This window comes from Balaenoptera ricei, chromosome 9, assembly GCF_028023285.1.
Source record: "Balaenoptera ricei isolate mBalRic1 chromosome 9, mBalRic1.hap2, whole genome shotgun sequence".
NCBI lineage: Eukaryota > Metazoa > Chordata > Mammalia > Artiodactyla > Balaenopteridae > Balaenoptera > Balaenoptera ricei.
Genome location: NC_082647.1, coordinates 95,983,549 through 95,996,726, shown reverse-complemented (window position 1 = coordinate 95,996,726; position 13,178 = coordinate 95,983,549). Strand labels below are relative to the sequence as shown.

Here is a 13,178-nt window from a genome sequence, read left to right as displayed (position 1 = left end):
TATTCTTGCTGTATTATCCTGTCACCTGAAGTAACCTGAGCAGATACCTGTTTCTTGTAGCCTGAAATGGCTCCAAATTTGCCAAGTGAGAGGAAATGTAGTAAATCTGTTAGAATAACACCGATGTTAAAAGGATGTAGGTCTACGAGTTTAGGTAGAACTGTTTGCCCAATTATGATGTCTTATTTAATTTCCATGTCATAAAAGTAAGCGTCCTTTGTGAGCTCATGCTTGGTGTTTAGTGATCTTAAAGGACGCGGAAGCGGATCCTCTGCATGGGAGCCCTGTGTTACGCTTCTGCTGCTGTTGCTGTTAGGATTCTAGGTGGATTCGGGACGGCCCAGTTTCTCTTCTAGGGTCTGAATCTTTGAAGCACCTCCTTTTCTGGACTATGTTTGGTAGTAGTTACTGTTCACTGCTATTCCTTGTCAGGGTTCTTAGGGATTGGTTCAACTGTGCACCCTAAGTATTCCAGGAGTCTTCAAACTCATGTTATTGAGTAGAAAATGAAGTATTAGAGATAGTAGGTACTACTTGCTTGTTTATTTGTGAAATAAGGAAATGTGAGTTTAACAGGAAAACTGTAATTCATAAAGGAAAAGACTGGTGGGATTAATTGCAGAAAAATAAAGTATAGGGTCCTGGATACTGTGAAATATCCAGTATAGATATAGAAAAACAACTAATTTGGGGGATGTATTTGCAGTGTGTGTAAGAGAGCATCCTACGTGTTGTCATGGTAGTAGATGACTCAGGTGATCAGAGGTTCAGGACACTATTGGGGAGCCCAAGGCCCTTAACCAAGGGTGTTTGGAATCATATTGACATGAACATCAAAGCCCCCCAGGACTGTGGCGTTTATCGTGGTAGAATGAACATGGGGAGTAATCAGACCCATGGCTGGTATTGATAAGGATTAGATAGGAGTGTAGAGGGAATGCATGGCCCTCAGTGGATACAATGTTAACTTGGTATTTGTGAACATTCCTGAACCTTTCAGTCCTTCTGGAGCTATAAACAGATCTGAAGGTTTGAAGAAAATGTGAAAATCATGTTGGAAACCTTTCCATGAATTATTTGAAACCTTTTTGGTTTGTAGCTTCCAAAGTCACCAGCCAGAAAATGGTTTAGAGCTTTAACTTTTCTTTCTAATATATGTAAGACAGACATATACTTCATTAGAGCTATGCAGTTTAATCTTGGAGACTTTCAGCTTAAGTGCACAGATATTATAGAGATACACTGAAGTGTGAACTTTCTGTCTTTTTGGAATGAAAAATTGCCACAGTGAAGAAGAATTCAAGTGTCACCTCATTCCTGCAATGGCTAGTTGATAAACTGAGAATAATTCCTCTAGAAAGGAAGGCTGAGACACAGGTTAAAGTTTAATTTCCACATATAATAATATCAATACTATAGTGATAAAAAGGTGAATGTTAAGGTTGGTAGTAAGAAGGAGAAGGTGGATTAAAACTATAGAAAAGCTCTTTAAAATGGGACAGACCTAGTATACCTCATTAGGTCATTCAACAAATATTTATTTAGGATCCCATCCTTTGCTAGGCAGTGAGGGCTTATTACTACGTGCCAAGCACAACACTGCGTGCCTTTCATGGGTTATGTCATTCAATCCTTACAACAGCCCTTCATGTAGAATTATTATCCCCATTTTATAGGAGAGGAGATAGAGGCTTAGAGAGTTTATTTCCCCAAGGTCATATGGCTGTTAAAAATGATGGAGAAGCCTGCTTTCAAATCCTAGGCTGCTTGGCGGCGGATCCTGGAGCCTGAGTTCTTAAATGCCATGCTCTTTTTAAACGGGGTGTTACTGAGCATTCACTATGGCACCAGGTGCCAGGCTCTGTAATCCATGTAAGACTCCTCAAGGTAAGTTTCATTATCATCATCTCAATTTCACCACTGTGCTATGTGCTCTCCCCAGTGGTAGTTTGGCTGTAGCCTGTGGTAGATTCTATGCTCTCATTAGATATTCATGCCAGCTTTATAATGCCCATTGGATGAAGTTGTTAGCTTAAACAATTTGGAAAAACTCATATTTTAACAACACTGAGAGGATATTTCTGTACAGGCCCATTGTATTTTATGCAACTAATTATTTTCCTTTCTCCTTTACATTTCATATTCCTTGGATTTCTAGAATCAAGATTCTTAAAAATTAAAATTCATTTTACCCTTTAAAAAAGAACCCCAAACTACTGAGGTCTACTTTGAAATCCTGAGACTGCCTATAGATTTAGTGGGATTGTGTTTTATTTTTGGTATGTGAATTTTTAAGATTTTGAATAGGAAAACGCATTTACAAATAGGAAAACAGCTTTATATGTGAAATAGTCTAGATAATAGGCCCACATCAGTTTTATTCATGTAAAATTATGTGCTTTATATTAATGGTTAATATTTTAAAGGAAATGTGTTAGGTTTTTTTTCCTTCTCTTTTTCCTCTTTTATTTTTATCTCACCTTCCCTTTTTCTCTATAATCTTTTTTTTCCGAATCAGTATCAGCAATGATCTTTTAATTAAATTGAATTTGCGCTTATATTTCTGTTGTAGATAGCGTTGTCAGTCCTCTCCTAAAAGGACAAGTATATTATCTGCTTGGTAACTGGGTGTTGCTGTTCACTTGTGCTGTACTGCGAAGGAGGAGGGGAAAATTAAGGTGTAAAACAGAAGTGTTTTTCTAAAGGAGTTAGGGAGTAGATATAAATGTATCTTTAAAGACAATCAATATATTATAACAGATTAAAATATTTTTAGTCTAAAAATTGGGATTCTGGTTTAATATTTCATTCTTAAGTGATAAAAACGATTCACTGAGCCATATTTTTCAGGGCTGGTGAAATAGAAGTAGCCAAGGGTTGCCTATCTGTTTATTACAGTCTGTAACTTTATTACCCAGACTTCTCAAATTATCTGGTATGTTCAATCCAGTTGTTAGCATTTTTGGTTTGTATTTTAATTTGCTGCATTTAAAAATCTTCCTGTAGAGCCATGCTAGTTCTACCTTAAAAAAAGAAAACACCCCTCTGCTTGAAAGGAATGGTACTTCCTGCTTTCATAAACAGTCATGTGCATAGTTTAGCAAGGCCTGATGCCTCTGGAGCTTTTTCCCTTTATAGCACCATTGAATCCCAGTCCTAACAGAAGTACTGCGAATCTTGTGGCCTCATTTTGAACAAAAGGGATTAGAGAAGAAAAATCTCTTGATATAAGGCTTGAAAGCAAGGGCAGGCAATCTTGGTTGTGAATATTTTCTGATTTTTCCAGAAATCAAGCAGAAGATTGAGCTGCTGATGTCAGTTAACTCTGAGAAGTCGTCCTCTTCAGAAAGGTACAGCTACATCTCTTGCATGAACAATTAATGGTGTAGCATTGCTAAGAAACAAATCAGGGTGTATTTTTTTCTTGTCAAGTTTGCTATATAACGTATCGTATTGCATGCTGGTCATTGTGCTGTTTTGAAGACGTGTATTTCGGTAAGCTGTTCTGCTTTTACAAAGGGTAATTGATTTAAAAAAAAAAATAGTGAAGCCTAATCAGCTGCAGCATGCACACCATAACACAGCAGACTGGTGGTTCGTGTGTGACAGCTGTTGAAGGCTTTAAAAAACAATATACTTAGCTAAAAAATAAACAGAAATCTTGCTTTCTTTAAGGAAATACTAGTACTAGGTTTGCTTCCTGTATTTTGAGGTTGTTGCTACACAAAATTACCAGTATTGTTTGTAAGATCTAGGTTAAAAATACTTAGCTTTTGGTTGTATTAAATATTTTCTTATGTGGAAAGGGAGTGCCATTTGTAAATAGCTTAGGAATTGCAAACCCACATATTAGTCACATTCTGAAAGAGAGATATGATGCTTCTTCAAGTCTGTGCTAGGAAATGGAACAGTCACTGCATGCAGTAATGGTTCATGCCTGCAGGTAAGGACAAAATGACTCAGAAGTATTTTTAAAGCAATTATTTTATCTGTCAATCGAATGATTATACCTGTAAGGAGATATTTTCATAAAATGCCTATTTTACTTAATAAATAGAATTAAGATATGTTTCTCTCAAGTCAGAAATGGGTCTATAGTTGCCTATTTTGATATGTAAATGTGTGTTCACTTATGTTTACCAAAATTGTTTCTACTACATAATATTTTAAATTGAGGCTCCTGGGCATACAGTTGATGCTTATTACCTTTCTGTTGGTTACCTAATAGTTTATATGTAATGTTGGTATTTTGTATTAAGGTGTGTTGATTTATCTTTTCCCTGGTTAGTCTTCAGGGTTGTCTTTTTGTTCATAGATTTAATATTTAGGAAAATATTATGGAGAAATACTTTGGTAGTTAAAGAATGATACAGGAAAAACCCTGGAAAGAAAATGGGAGGTGAAGAACCCAGCATGGTAAAATGAATTTAATTATAGTACACTAGTGTATGGAGAACATGATGTGATGGCAAAATGATGACATTAAATCAATTTATTAGTATAATTGGGTGAAAGGCTCTGGCTTTAATTTAGGGAATTATGAATAAGGAAAATGTTACTGCCTTCTTTAGAGGTTGAACATAGAAAAATTCAGACACATTTGTGTTTATTTTTATGTAGCTTCTAACTTCTGGTTTGTGGCTAGCCATCCCATTTTAAGCATTCTCTTTGCTGAGATGAAAAACAATCTTCAGCCTTGTGAATATTCTGCCAGTAAAATGGTGGTGATGGGAAGGGGAGAGGATGGTGGTGTAAATAGTGAACGTACCGGGTACCAACTGTAATATTAGAGTTTTGTTACTACGAAGAGCATTCTTAATGGCATGACAACAATAATTACGTTGGCTTTTTGAGTAGCATGTGTTCTCTATTGAGAAATTGAAGGTTAAACAGAATGGGTGAATATTATTGAGAAACAAGTTAGGAATGGGTGAGGTTTTTGTAGTTAAAATACACTCTTATAAGGGAAGATTCTAAAATATTTGGTGATTACATATATTTATTTAAAAATTATTATTATTGTTTCATCTAAGCTCCTGTGGTTAAATTTGATGGAAAGAGAGGATGAATGCACACATGATTTTAAAGTTTAGAAATCTGCCACTGTGCTTATGACAACTCTATACACATTTTACCAGAGCTTGCTTGCTTTGTTTGTTACTCTTTTGGGGGGTGCTTACACATATATTTGGCAATTGTGATATGCTGACTTAATGGGTATAAATGTAGTTTATGGCTAAGCCAACACTTTGCCAACATAGAAGTTGTTTTATTAATGTAGAAATATTAAAAATAGAAATTACTCTTTTTTCCCCCTCCTTTAAATAAATTATATAATCATGGTCATCATTTGTCTTTTTAGTTTATTTGGAAGAACTTGAAAAACAAGAATCTGAAGTTTAAAAAAAAATTCATGGCTTAGGAAGACTATACTTGCCCCAGCAATTTAATAGTTTATAGTATCATGTAGCATTACCACCACATTCTGCAATTCCTTGTTCTCTAATCACCTAAATTTTTAAAGTCTTTGACTGTTTTATTTTAAATAGTTATTTGAAGCATGGCATGAGTCTTAAAGATACTTGGCATTTACCTATAGTCAGTATTCCCATGTATTTATTGGTAAAAAGGATGAAGAGACCCTGTTTTTCTTTAAAGAGGGGAGAAGCTACTTGTGAGAAACCAAATTATCATATGTCACGATTGATTTTTGTTCACTGTCTGCAGTATAGCATGATCTTATGTATGTATGTATGTATGTATGTATGGCTGAGTTGGGTCTTCGTTGCTGTGCGTGGGCTTTCTCTAGTTGCGGTGCGCGGGCTTCTCATTGCGGTGGCTTCTCTTGTTGCAGAGCACGGGCTCCAGGCCCGCCGGCTTCAGTAGTTGTGGCTCGCAGGCTCTAGAGCGCAGGCTCAGCAGTTGTGGCGCATGGGCTTAGTTGCTCCGCGGCATGTGGGATCTTCCCGGACCAGGGCTCGAACCCGTGTCCCCTGCATTGGCAGGTGAATTCTTAACCACTGCGCCACCAGGGAAGTCCCCTAGCGTGATCGTTTGATATCTCAGAGAACCGAGTGGAGGAACGATGTTTTTAAGTACAAAATGCGATAGACATATAAACAGTGATGTGATATTCATAGTAATCTTTCCATCTCATATTTTTCACCTGCTTAATGAGAATTGCTAGTCCTGTGACAGCTGGTAGTGGTTGAATTATTTTTTTTTTTTTCAGACAGTATTGTAAAATGGGAAAAGCAAGACAAAAAATAAGCTTTATTTTTGTAGACTCTTAAGGATTATTCATTGAGAATACATACAAATATGATTTGAAGTTATATTATAATGGAGTTTTGAAGTTTTTTGGTGACCTGAATTAGAAAATATGTTAACAGATCTCAATACCACCTTGAAATTTAAAAATTTTTTTTTTTTTTTTTTTACCTTTAACAGAATGGAGGGATGTCCATTGAATATCATTTAGCAGGGGAGGTGTGGAGCACTTCTTTTCAGAATGGCTGACTCACAGGACAAAAAACAGTGGGGTGACAAAAGTTGTAATTTATTTTTTGGTTTTATATTTTGGAGAGAGAGAAAAATATCAACTTACCCATTTTTAAAATTAAGGACAGAGAACATTATTGAATGAATAAAAAAACAAATGAGCCTGATTTGTATGTTACTGCCAGTTAAGAGAAAGACATATCTGTTGCAAGAGAGTGCCCTTCTGCAGATTTTAGGAATAAACCCTACAGTGAATATTTTCCTTTTAATTGAGCTGCTGTCAGATAGATGGATTATATTCAGCTTAAGCATGGTAGAGACAAGGGTCGAGCATAATTTTAGTTCTTCATCTGCCGCTACTTAATGTAAAAAAAAATAAAAAATAAAAGCCGTAAAAATTTATTTGATGCAAAAATTAGGTTTTTCAAGTTTTTGTTTCTTCTTGCCTTTTCCTAGCTAGAACAATCCAGGGATGTGGAAATTTATGGGGTTAGAGTAGGTGGGGAAGAGACGTATAGTAATAATGGTAATAGCTGGAAAAAAGGTAGTAATCATTTATTAAACATTTTCAGATACTAGTTCTAAGAGAGGAGAAAGCGGGGTGTGCTGTAGGGGGACTCTGATTAAATCATTCCCAGAAAGGTCCTGAGTGAACAGAAAGCCCTTCGCTCTGCCTCAAATTTTTTCAAACTCTATTACTACTTCTTCAGTGAACTCATGAACAAAATCGGACAATACTCAGTACAGAAGAGTTGAGCCCAGAGTGCTGAGAGCTAAGCTTCCCAGTCCATCTAGGCTGAGTCCAGGGAGGGTTGAGGAGGTTGAGATAAGGGGCTTGAGAAGCTGAGAATCTGCATTCACACTAAGCATTGCCCACATCTGCTGTTGTAAAATGTGAATGGATGTTGTGATTAATAAGGTTCACAATTAGTCAAAAGTTGATGAAATATCAGTGCCTTTGTAGGATTGCATTTTCTCAGGGAACGGATTCTAAAAGGATCATCTCTTGTGTATGTGTTTTTGACATTTTTGGTGTTAAAAGGGGTCCTTATACTGGAATAGATATGAAGTAGTATCCTATATCTTTAGCATCCCACATAGCTAGCACATAGTTGACTTGACAAGTTGCTAGCTACCTTTTAAAGAAGAGAAAAAGGGAGAGGGAGAAATTATCATAAAAATAATTATGCTGTGGCTTATATTCTGCGAATGCTATATAAACAGAATTGGTGAGAAGTGATGGAGATTGGTATGTTGCCCCTCCCCTAGTATAAGGGCATTTGAAATAACATAAAGAACCTGTGCTATTTTTGTGTATATATTTTAATTCCTTTTCTTAATTTGGAGCCTCTTCAGTGAAGAGAAAAAGGACATATGATAGTAATGCATGGTTGCAGAAAGCAAAAAGAGAAGTCTGGAAGGATCAGGAGAACAGAAGGGAGAGAATAAATAAATAAGGATGGGACCAGATGAGGAGAGAAGAAAGTAAAGGATGTTCAGTGGAAAATGATCCAGGATCAAGGTGTCTTTTATTTGCTCTTATGTTGAGTATATTTTCCTCCATGTCTCTGTGGTGAATTAAGAGTAGTCGTGGGGGCTTCCCTGGTGGCGCAGTGGTTGAGAATCTGCCTGCCAATGCAGGGGACACGGGTTCGAGCCCTGGTCTGGGAAGATCCCACATGCCGCGGAGCGACTAAGCCCGTGAGCCACAATTGCTGAGCCTGCGCGTCTGGAGCCTGTGCTCTGCAACGGGAGAGGCCACGATAGTGAGAGGCCCGCGCACCGCGATGAAGAGTGGTCCCCACTTGCCGCAACTAGAGAAAGCCCTCACACAGAAACGAAGACCCAACACAGCCATAAATAAATAAATAAATAGATAGATAGATAGATAGATAGTAGTCGTGGGAGGAGAGCCAAATTTTATAACAGATTCTCTCTTCATTGGACCTGCCCCCTTCCCATTCCAACTCAAAGGGTAGGACGGGCAGCTAATGATAACTATTTTTTCCTTTTCCACCCCTCACTCTGCCACTCTTGGCTTTGTTTCTGTATTTGCAGGATAGAAGTATTTGAGATGTAGTTTTTCTTGAGTGGTGAGATGCGTTGACGGTGGCTGACTGGGTTGTCTTCCATCTATTCAATCTTTATGCTTTTTTCTGCTTTTATTTAATATTTTGTAATATTTAAATTGTAGATGTATATGGGAAAGTGCATAGATCACAGATCATTATAAAATTCAATTTATTGATTTTTTTTTTCTTATGTAGTTTATGGTTTATGTGTTGTATCTAAGAAATCTTTGCCAAGCCCAAGGTCACTAAGGTTTTTGCTACGCTTACTTTTAGAAGTTTTCAGCTCTTCATATTTAAGTCTGTAATTCATTTTGGGCTTTAGTATTAAGGTAGAAATTGAGATTATTTCTGCACATGACTAGTCAGTTGTTTTATCTGTTTTTGAGTATTATATATAAACAGAAACCCTCTGTGTAGTCTTTTGGTCCGTCTTCTCCTGATGTTACCTATGTGAGATTCATCCGTGTTTTCATGTGTAGCTGTAATTGACTCAGTCTCATTGCTGTACAGTATTCACCATAGAAATATACCTCACAGTAGATAATCCATTCTGTTGATGAGCATGTGGGATGTTTGCAGGTGGTGGCTTTTAGGAATAGTGCTTCTGCGAGCCTTTGTATACATGTCTTTTGGCGAATGAACCTTTGCATACCATTTCTGTTGCGTGTCGTTCCTGGGAGCGCCGTTGCTGAGCTTCGGTGGGTATTGCCAGCTTTACAAAGTGAACGTGCCAGTCTGCACCCTCACCAGCTGTGCTCCAGGGCCTTGCCAACTGGTACTGTGTATTCTTTCTCTCTTCCCTCCCCTTTCCTTTTCCCCTCCCTCCTTTCCTCCTTTCTCTTGTAGCATTCTGGTTGGTGTGCCGGGGTGACCCAGAGTTTGAACCTTTTTGAGGAGGATTAGAAGCAAATAGGGACTATTTCTGAGTACCATCTCTTATGAAGAAGATCACAATGAGAAGTTTAGACCAAACAGGAACCATAGGGTGTAGTCATTTGAGGTACTGCTCTCCCACAGACTGTTTCTAGTCTAGTCTTTTACCTGGGTCTTAGAGGCCACGGGTGTTAACATCAGTTTTCAGATTTGGTTTCAGTAACAAAGCCATTTCTTCAGCTGAACCTTATTAGAAACCTCTCAGGTAAAACATACAGAAGACAAGCTTGGACTGGGAAGCTGGGAAGTGACCAGAACCCAACAGTTGTTAGTACTCAGCCCCCCCACCCCTGAGAACCCCTCCGTAGAGCTCCAGCCCTCTCTACTTTAAAACTCTTTTTTTTTTAAAAAGAGCTCCTGACTTATTTATTTATTTATTTATTTATTTATTTATTTAGGCTGTGTTGTGTCTTCGTTTCTGTGCGAGGGCTTTCTCTAGTTGCGGCAAGTGGGGGCCACTCTTCATCACGGTGCGCGGGCCTCTCACTATCGCGGCCCCTCTTGTTGCGGGGCGCAGGCTCAGTAGCTGTGGCTCACGGGCCTAGTTGCTCCGTGGCATGTGAGATCTTCCCAGACCAGGGCTCGAACCCGTGTCCCCTGCGTTGGCAGGCAGATTCTCAATCACTGCGCCACCAGGGAAGCCCCCTAAAACTCTTGATGTAGGTAGGCCACACAGATCTGACGAAGAAATTACGACATTTTGGTATGTTTTGGTCTAGATGCAGTTCCTAAATTATTTTGTTAGTTTGTAACCTATTTAAACTTTGATTCTGTTTCCGGATGCCTCTTGGGAGGGTTGCCACATTACAGCCAGAGCAAACCTTTCAGAATGCAGATCTGCTCAGGTAGGTAACTCCACTTTACAAACTCTTCTGCTGTCTTCCCATTGTTCTTGGCATAAAGGTAAACTCCATACCTGGGCCATTGAGCACCTATACTCTCCAGCTTAGACTCAGACTCCTTGACTTTGGTCATGTTCCTCCTGCCTTGCTGTTTTGCTGCTCCCAGCCCTCTCATCTCAAGGAAGCCCTGCCTAGGTCAAATTACGCCTGTTAGAACCCGTTGCAGAACCCGTGCATCTCTCCTTTGCAGCATTTGTCACAGCTGCTGTTTGACAGTGGGCAGTATCGGTGACATTTGGTCTGCTTACTGGTTTACTTACTATTAGCTCCAACTTATGATCTTAAATATAGAAGTGCTCTCATCACAAAATATTTTTATTTTATGTCATCATTTGCAGCTTATAAACTATGAACTTTGTGGGAAGACTTTTTACGTTATAGGGAGATATCTATTTCTATGGTATTGGCATAGATTAATAAATTATAGCCATATATTGTTATAGTCAATTATATATATGTAATCATACGGTCAAGTATAGTCATAAGCTAATTTAACTCTTATGAACTGCAAGGTTACAAATCTTAGGTTTTTCTATCACCATAAAAATGCACAGTTTATTATTATTATATATATATATTTTTTACATTTGTTTTAATGTAAAATAGAAATTAAAGTAAATCTGAACACTTTCCATCTTTGCGCCATACTGGTAACGTCAAACCATATAGCCTTTTATTTCCCAAATGTCAGTATTTTGAATATTATCTTGGTGCTTTGTCATGATTGCACTCCACCCTCTACTGTTATTTACTTAATATCTTTTTTTTGTTTATTTTTTTACTGTGATAAAATACATACGACATAAAATTTTATAATGCTCTTTAAATGTTAATTTTCTTTAAAAGGGAATCTTTCTATCACTACCAGAATGGGAGAAACAGTATCATTTGCCTTTAAAAACAATTACTGTTAAATCCTGTCTAGATTCTGTTGTCTGATAAAGGCTTCAGGCCTGAGCCATATGCTCCCTCTGTTTACAAGGGAAATTAAATTGGCCAGTGTCATAAACGCACTTAAGTATGTGTTAGCACCAAAGTGAGACTTGCTCTTTCATATACTTAGATTTAAAGAAACTTGGGAAAGGAGTAGTTTTCTCAGTATGTGATTCAATACCTAGTCCAAAGTATCACCTAAGATTATTTTATATACCAGCAGTGGCACTTCTTCACTCTGGGAACCCCCTTCCCCCAAAATGGTAGTTCAGGGAAGTTTTGAACAAATGTGAGCAGCTATTGTAAGAATAACAATGGCAACAATAAAAAATAGCTCTAAATAATCATATTGCAGATTCCCTTTGGGGCAGAATTCTTTATGTACCAGTAGTTGGAAGAAATTAAGACTAATTTTAGTATAGATTACATTTGTCATCTATCCATCCTGCATTCATCCATCCAACATTTATCAGCAGCTGCTATGTACTAGCCACTCAGTTATTGGGAAATCAGGGAGCAGCAACGGCAGCACAAAAGCAGAAGAGGCTTTGGTGTGTGGCTTACCCCTGACATACCTTGGTCGTTTTCCTGGGTATGCACTGCTGAGTTACTGTATCATGGATGACTCTATGGTGGGAGGCCATTGGCACTCTTTGAAAGAATTACAAATGACCAGTAATTGCGTTTTGGGGGAACTTATATTAAGACTACTGCTGTGGTGTGAAGAGTTACAAACACAGTTGTCTCCCGACGGCCACTATAAGCGATGAGGGCCTCTTGGGGACTCTGGCAACCTGGAGACCACAACCCCATCTAAAGAGGTGACAGCTGATTAGCTTCTGCTGATAACTGCCATGTTGAAATACAGACCAAGTTGTGCCAGTTCTTGTGATTTTTAGGAAAAGTTGAAAATTTGCTTTTCATGTAACATCTCATTTTAAATGATGGTGCAGATTAAAAAACAAAACAAAACACAAACTTGTACCAGTCATTTAAAAAAAAAAAAGTATCTTATCTAAATTCTGTTCATGATAAACATTCTTCTACTGTACTGTAACACATTGATTTACGATTTGTGAACCACAGACCTGCGCAGATTTGCTGAGTTTCAAATCCTGTGAGTACTAAGCATTATCTATAGAATACAAGTCAAACAGTTGTCTTGTTAAGAGATGTGTTTATGGGTTTCTCTGACATTTCTAATGTGCAAAAGCACTGGTGACTACTCCTCTAATAACCACATACTAAGATACCAAAAATTCAGTAAGATATCAACTGTTTAGAGTAGGAAGAACCCCCAAAAGAGATGCATTTCTCAAATTGGGGAGTTGTTATCTTCATTTATTTATTCTACAAATATTTATTAAGTACCCATTATGGTGGAACTTAAACTTTAGTAAATAATCTGAAAATTACAGAGGTAGAACAGTGTTCTGCTTGTACAACTGCCACCTCATCCTTTTTCTCCTTTCCCCCTTTCCTTCTTTTTCCTCTTTGCCTCCATCCCTCTCCACAGAAAAGATTTTGAGGCTAGCTAGAATAATATCTACAATGCAGTAAGTAAAAAGGGGTCAGAGAAAATTCAGGTCAGGGTAGAAGGTTACGAGGGAGGACAGTCAGATGCACACCCCGATATGTGGTGTTTGCTGTGCAGCTCTTGAAGGTGACTGACAAATCTGGCTTTATGTTTTCCGACAGCCAAACTAAAGAAAAAAAACGTAACATTGCTCTTATTATCTGTAAGGAGAAAATATACTAGTTTATTCAGGAGAACCAAACTTTCCATAATTACGATTATTATTATTTAACATAATCTTTCCCACATATCTCAGAAGAT

At 37.8% G+C, this 13,178-nt stretch overlaps 1 protein-coding gene across 4 annotated transcripts in view; it reads left to right on the top strand.

The window, feature by feature from the left end:
• The window catches only part of SRPK2 (SRSF protein kinase 2), a 231,003-nt gene that overhangs the window by 97,678 nt on the left and 120,147 nt on the right, over positions 1-13,178 (top strand). The window contains exon 3 of one of the 4 annotated variants that reach the window (XM_059934137.1): positions 3,287-3,350. The exons of the other annotated variants lie outside the window; for them this stretch is intronic. Coding sequence (XP_059790120.1) covers positions 3,287-3,350 — 64 coding nt within the window. The remainder of the gene's footprint in view (positions 1-3,286; positions 3,351-13,178) is intronic. 4 annotated transcript variants of the gene reach the window in all.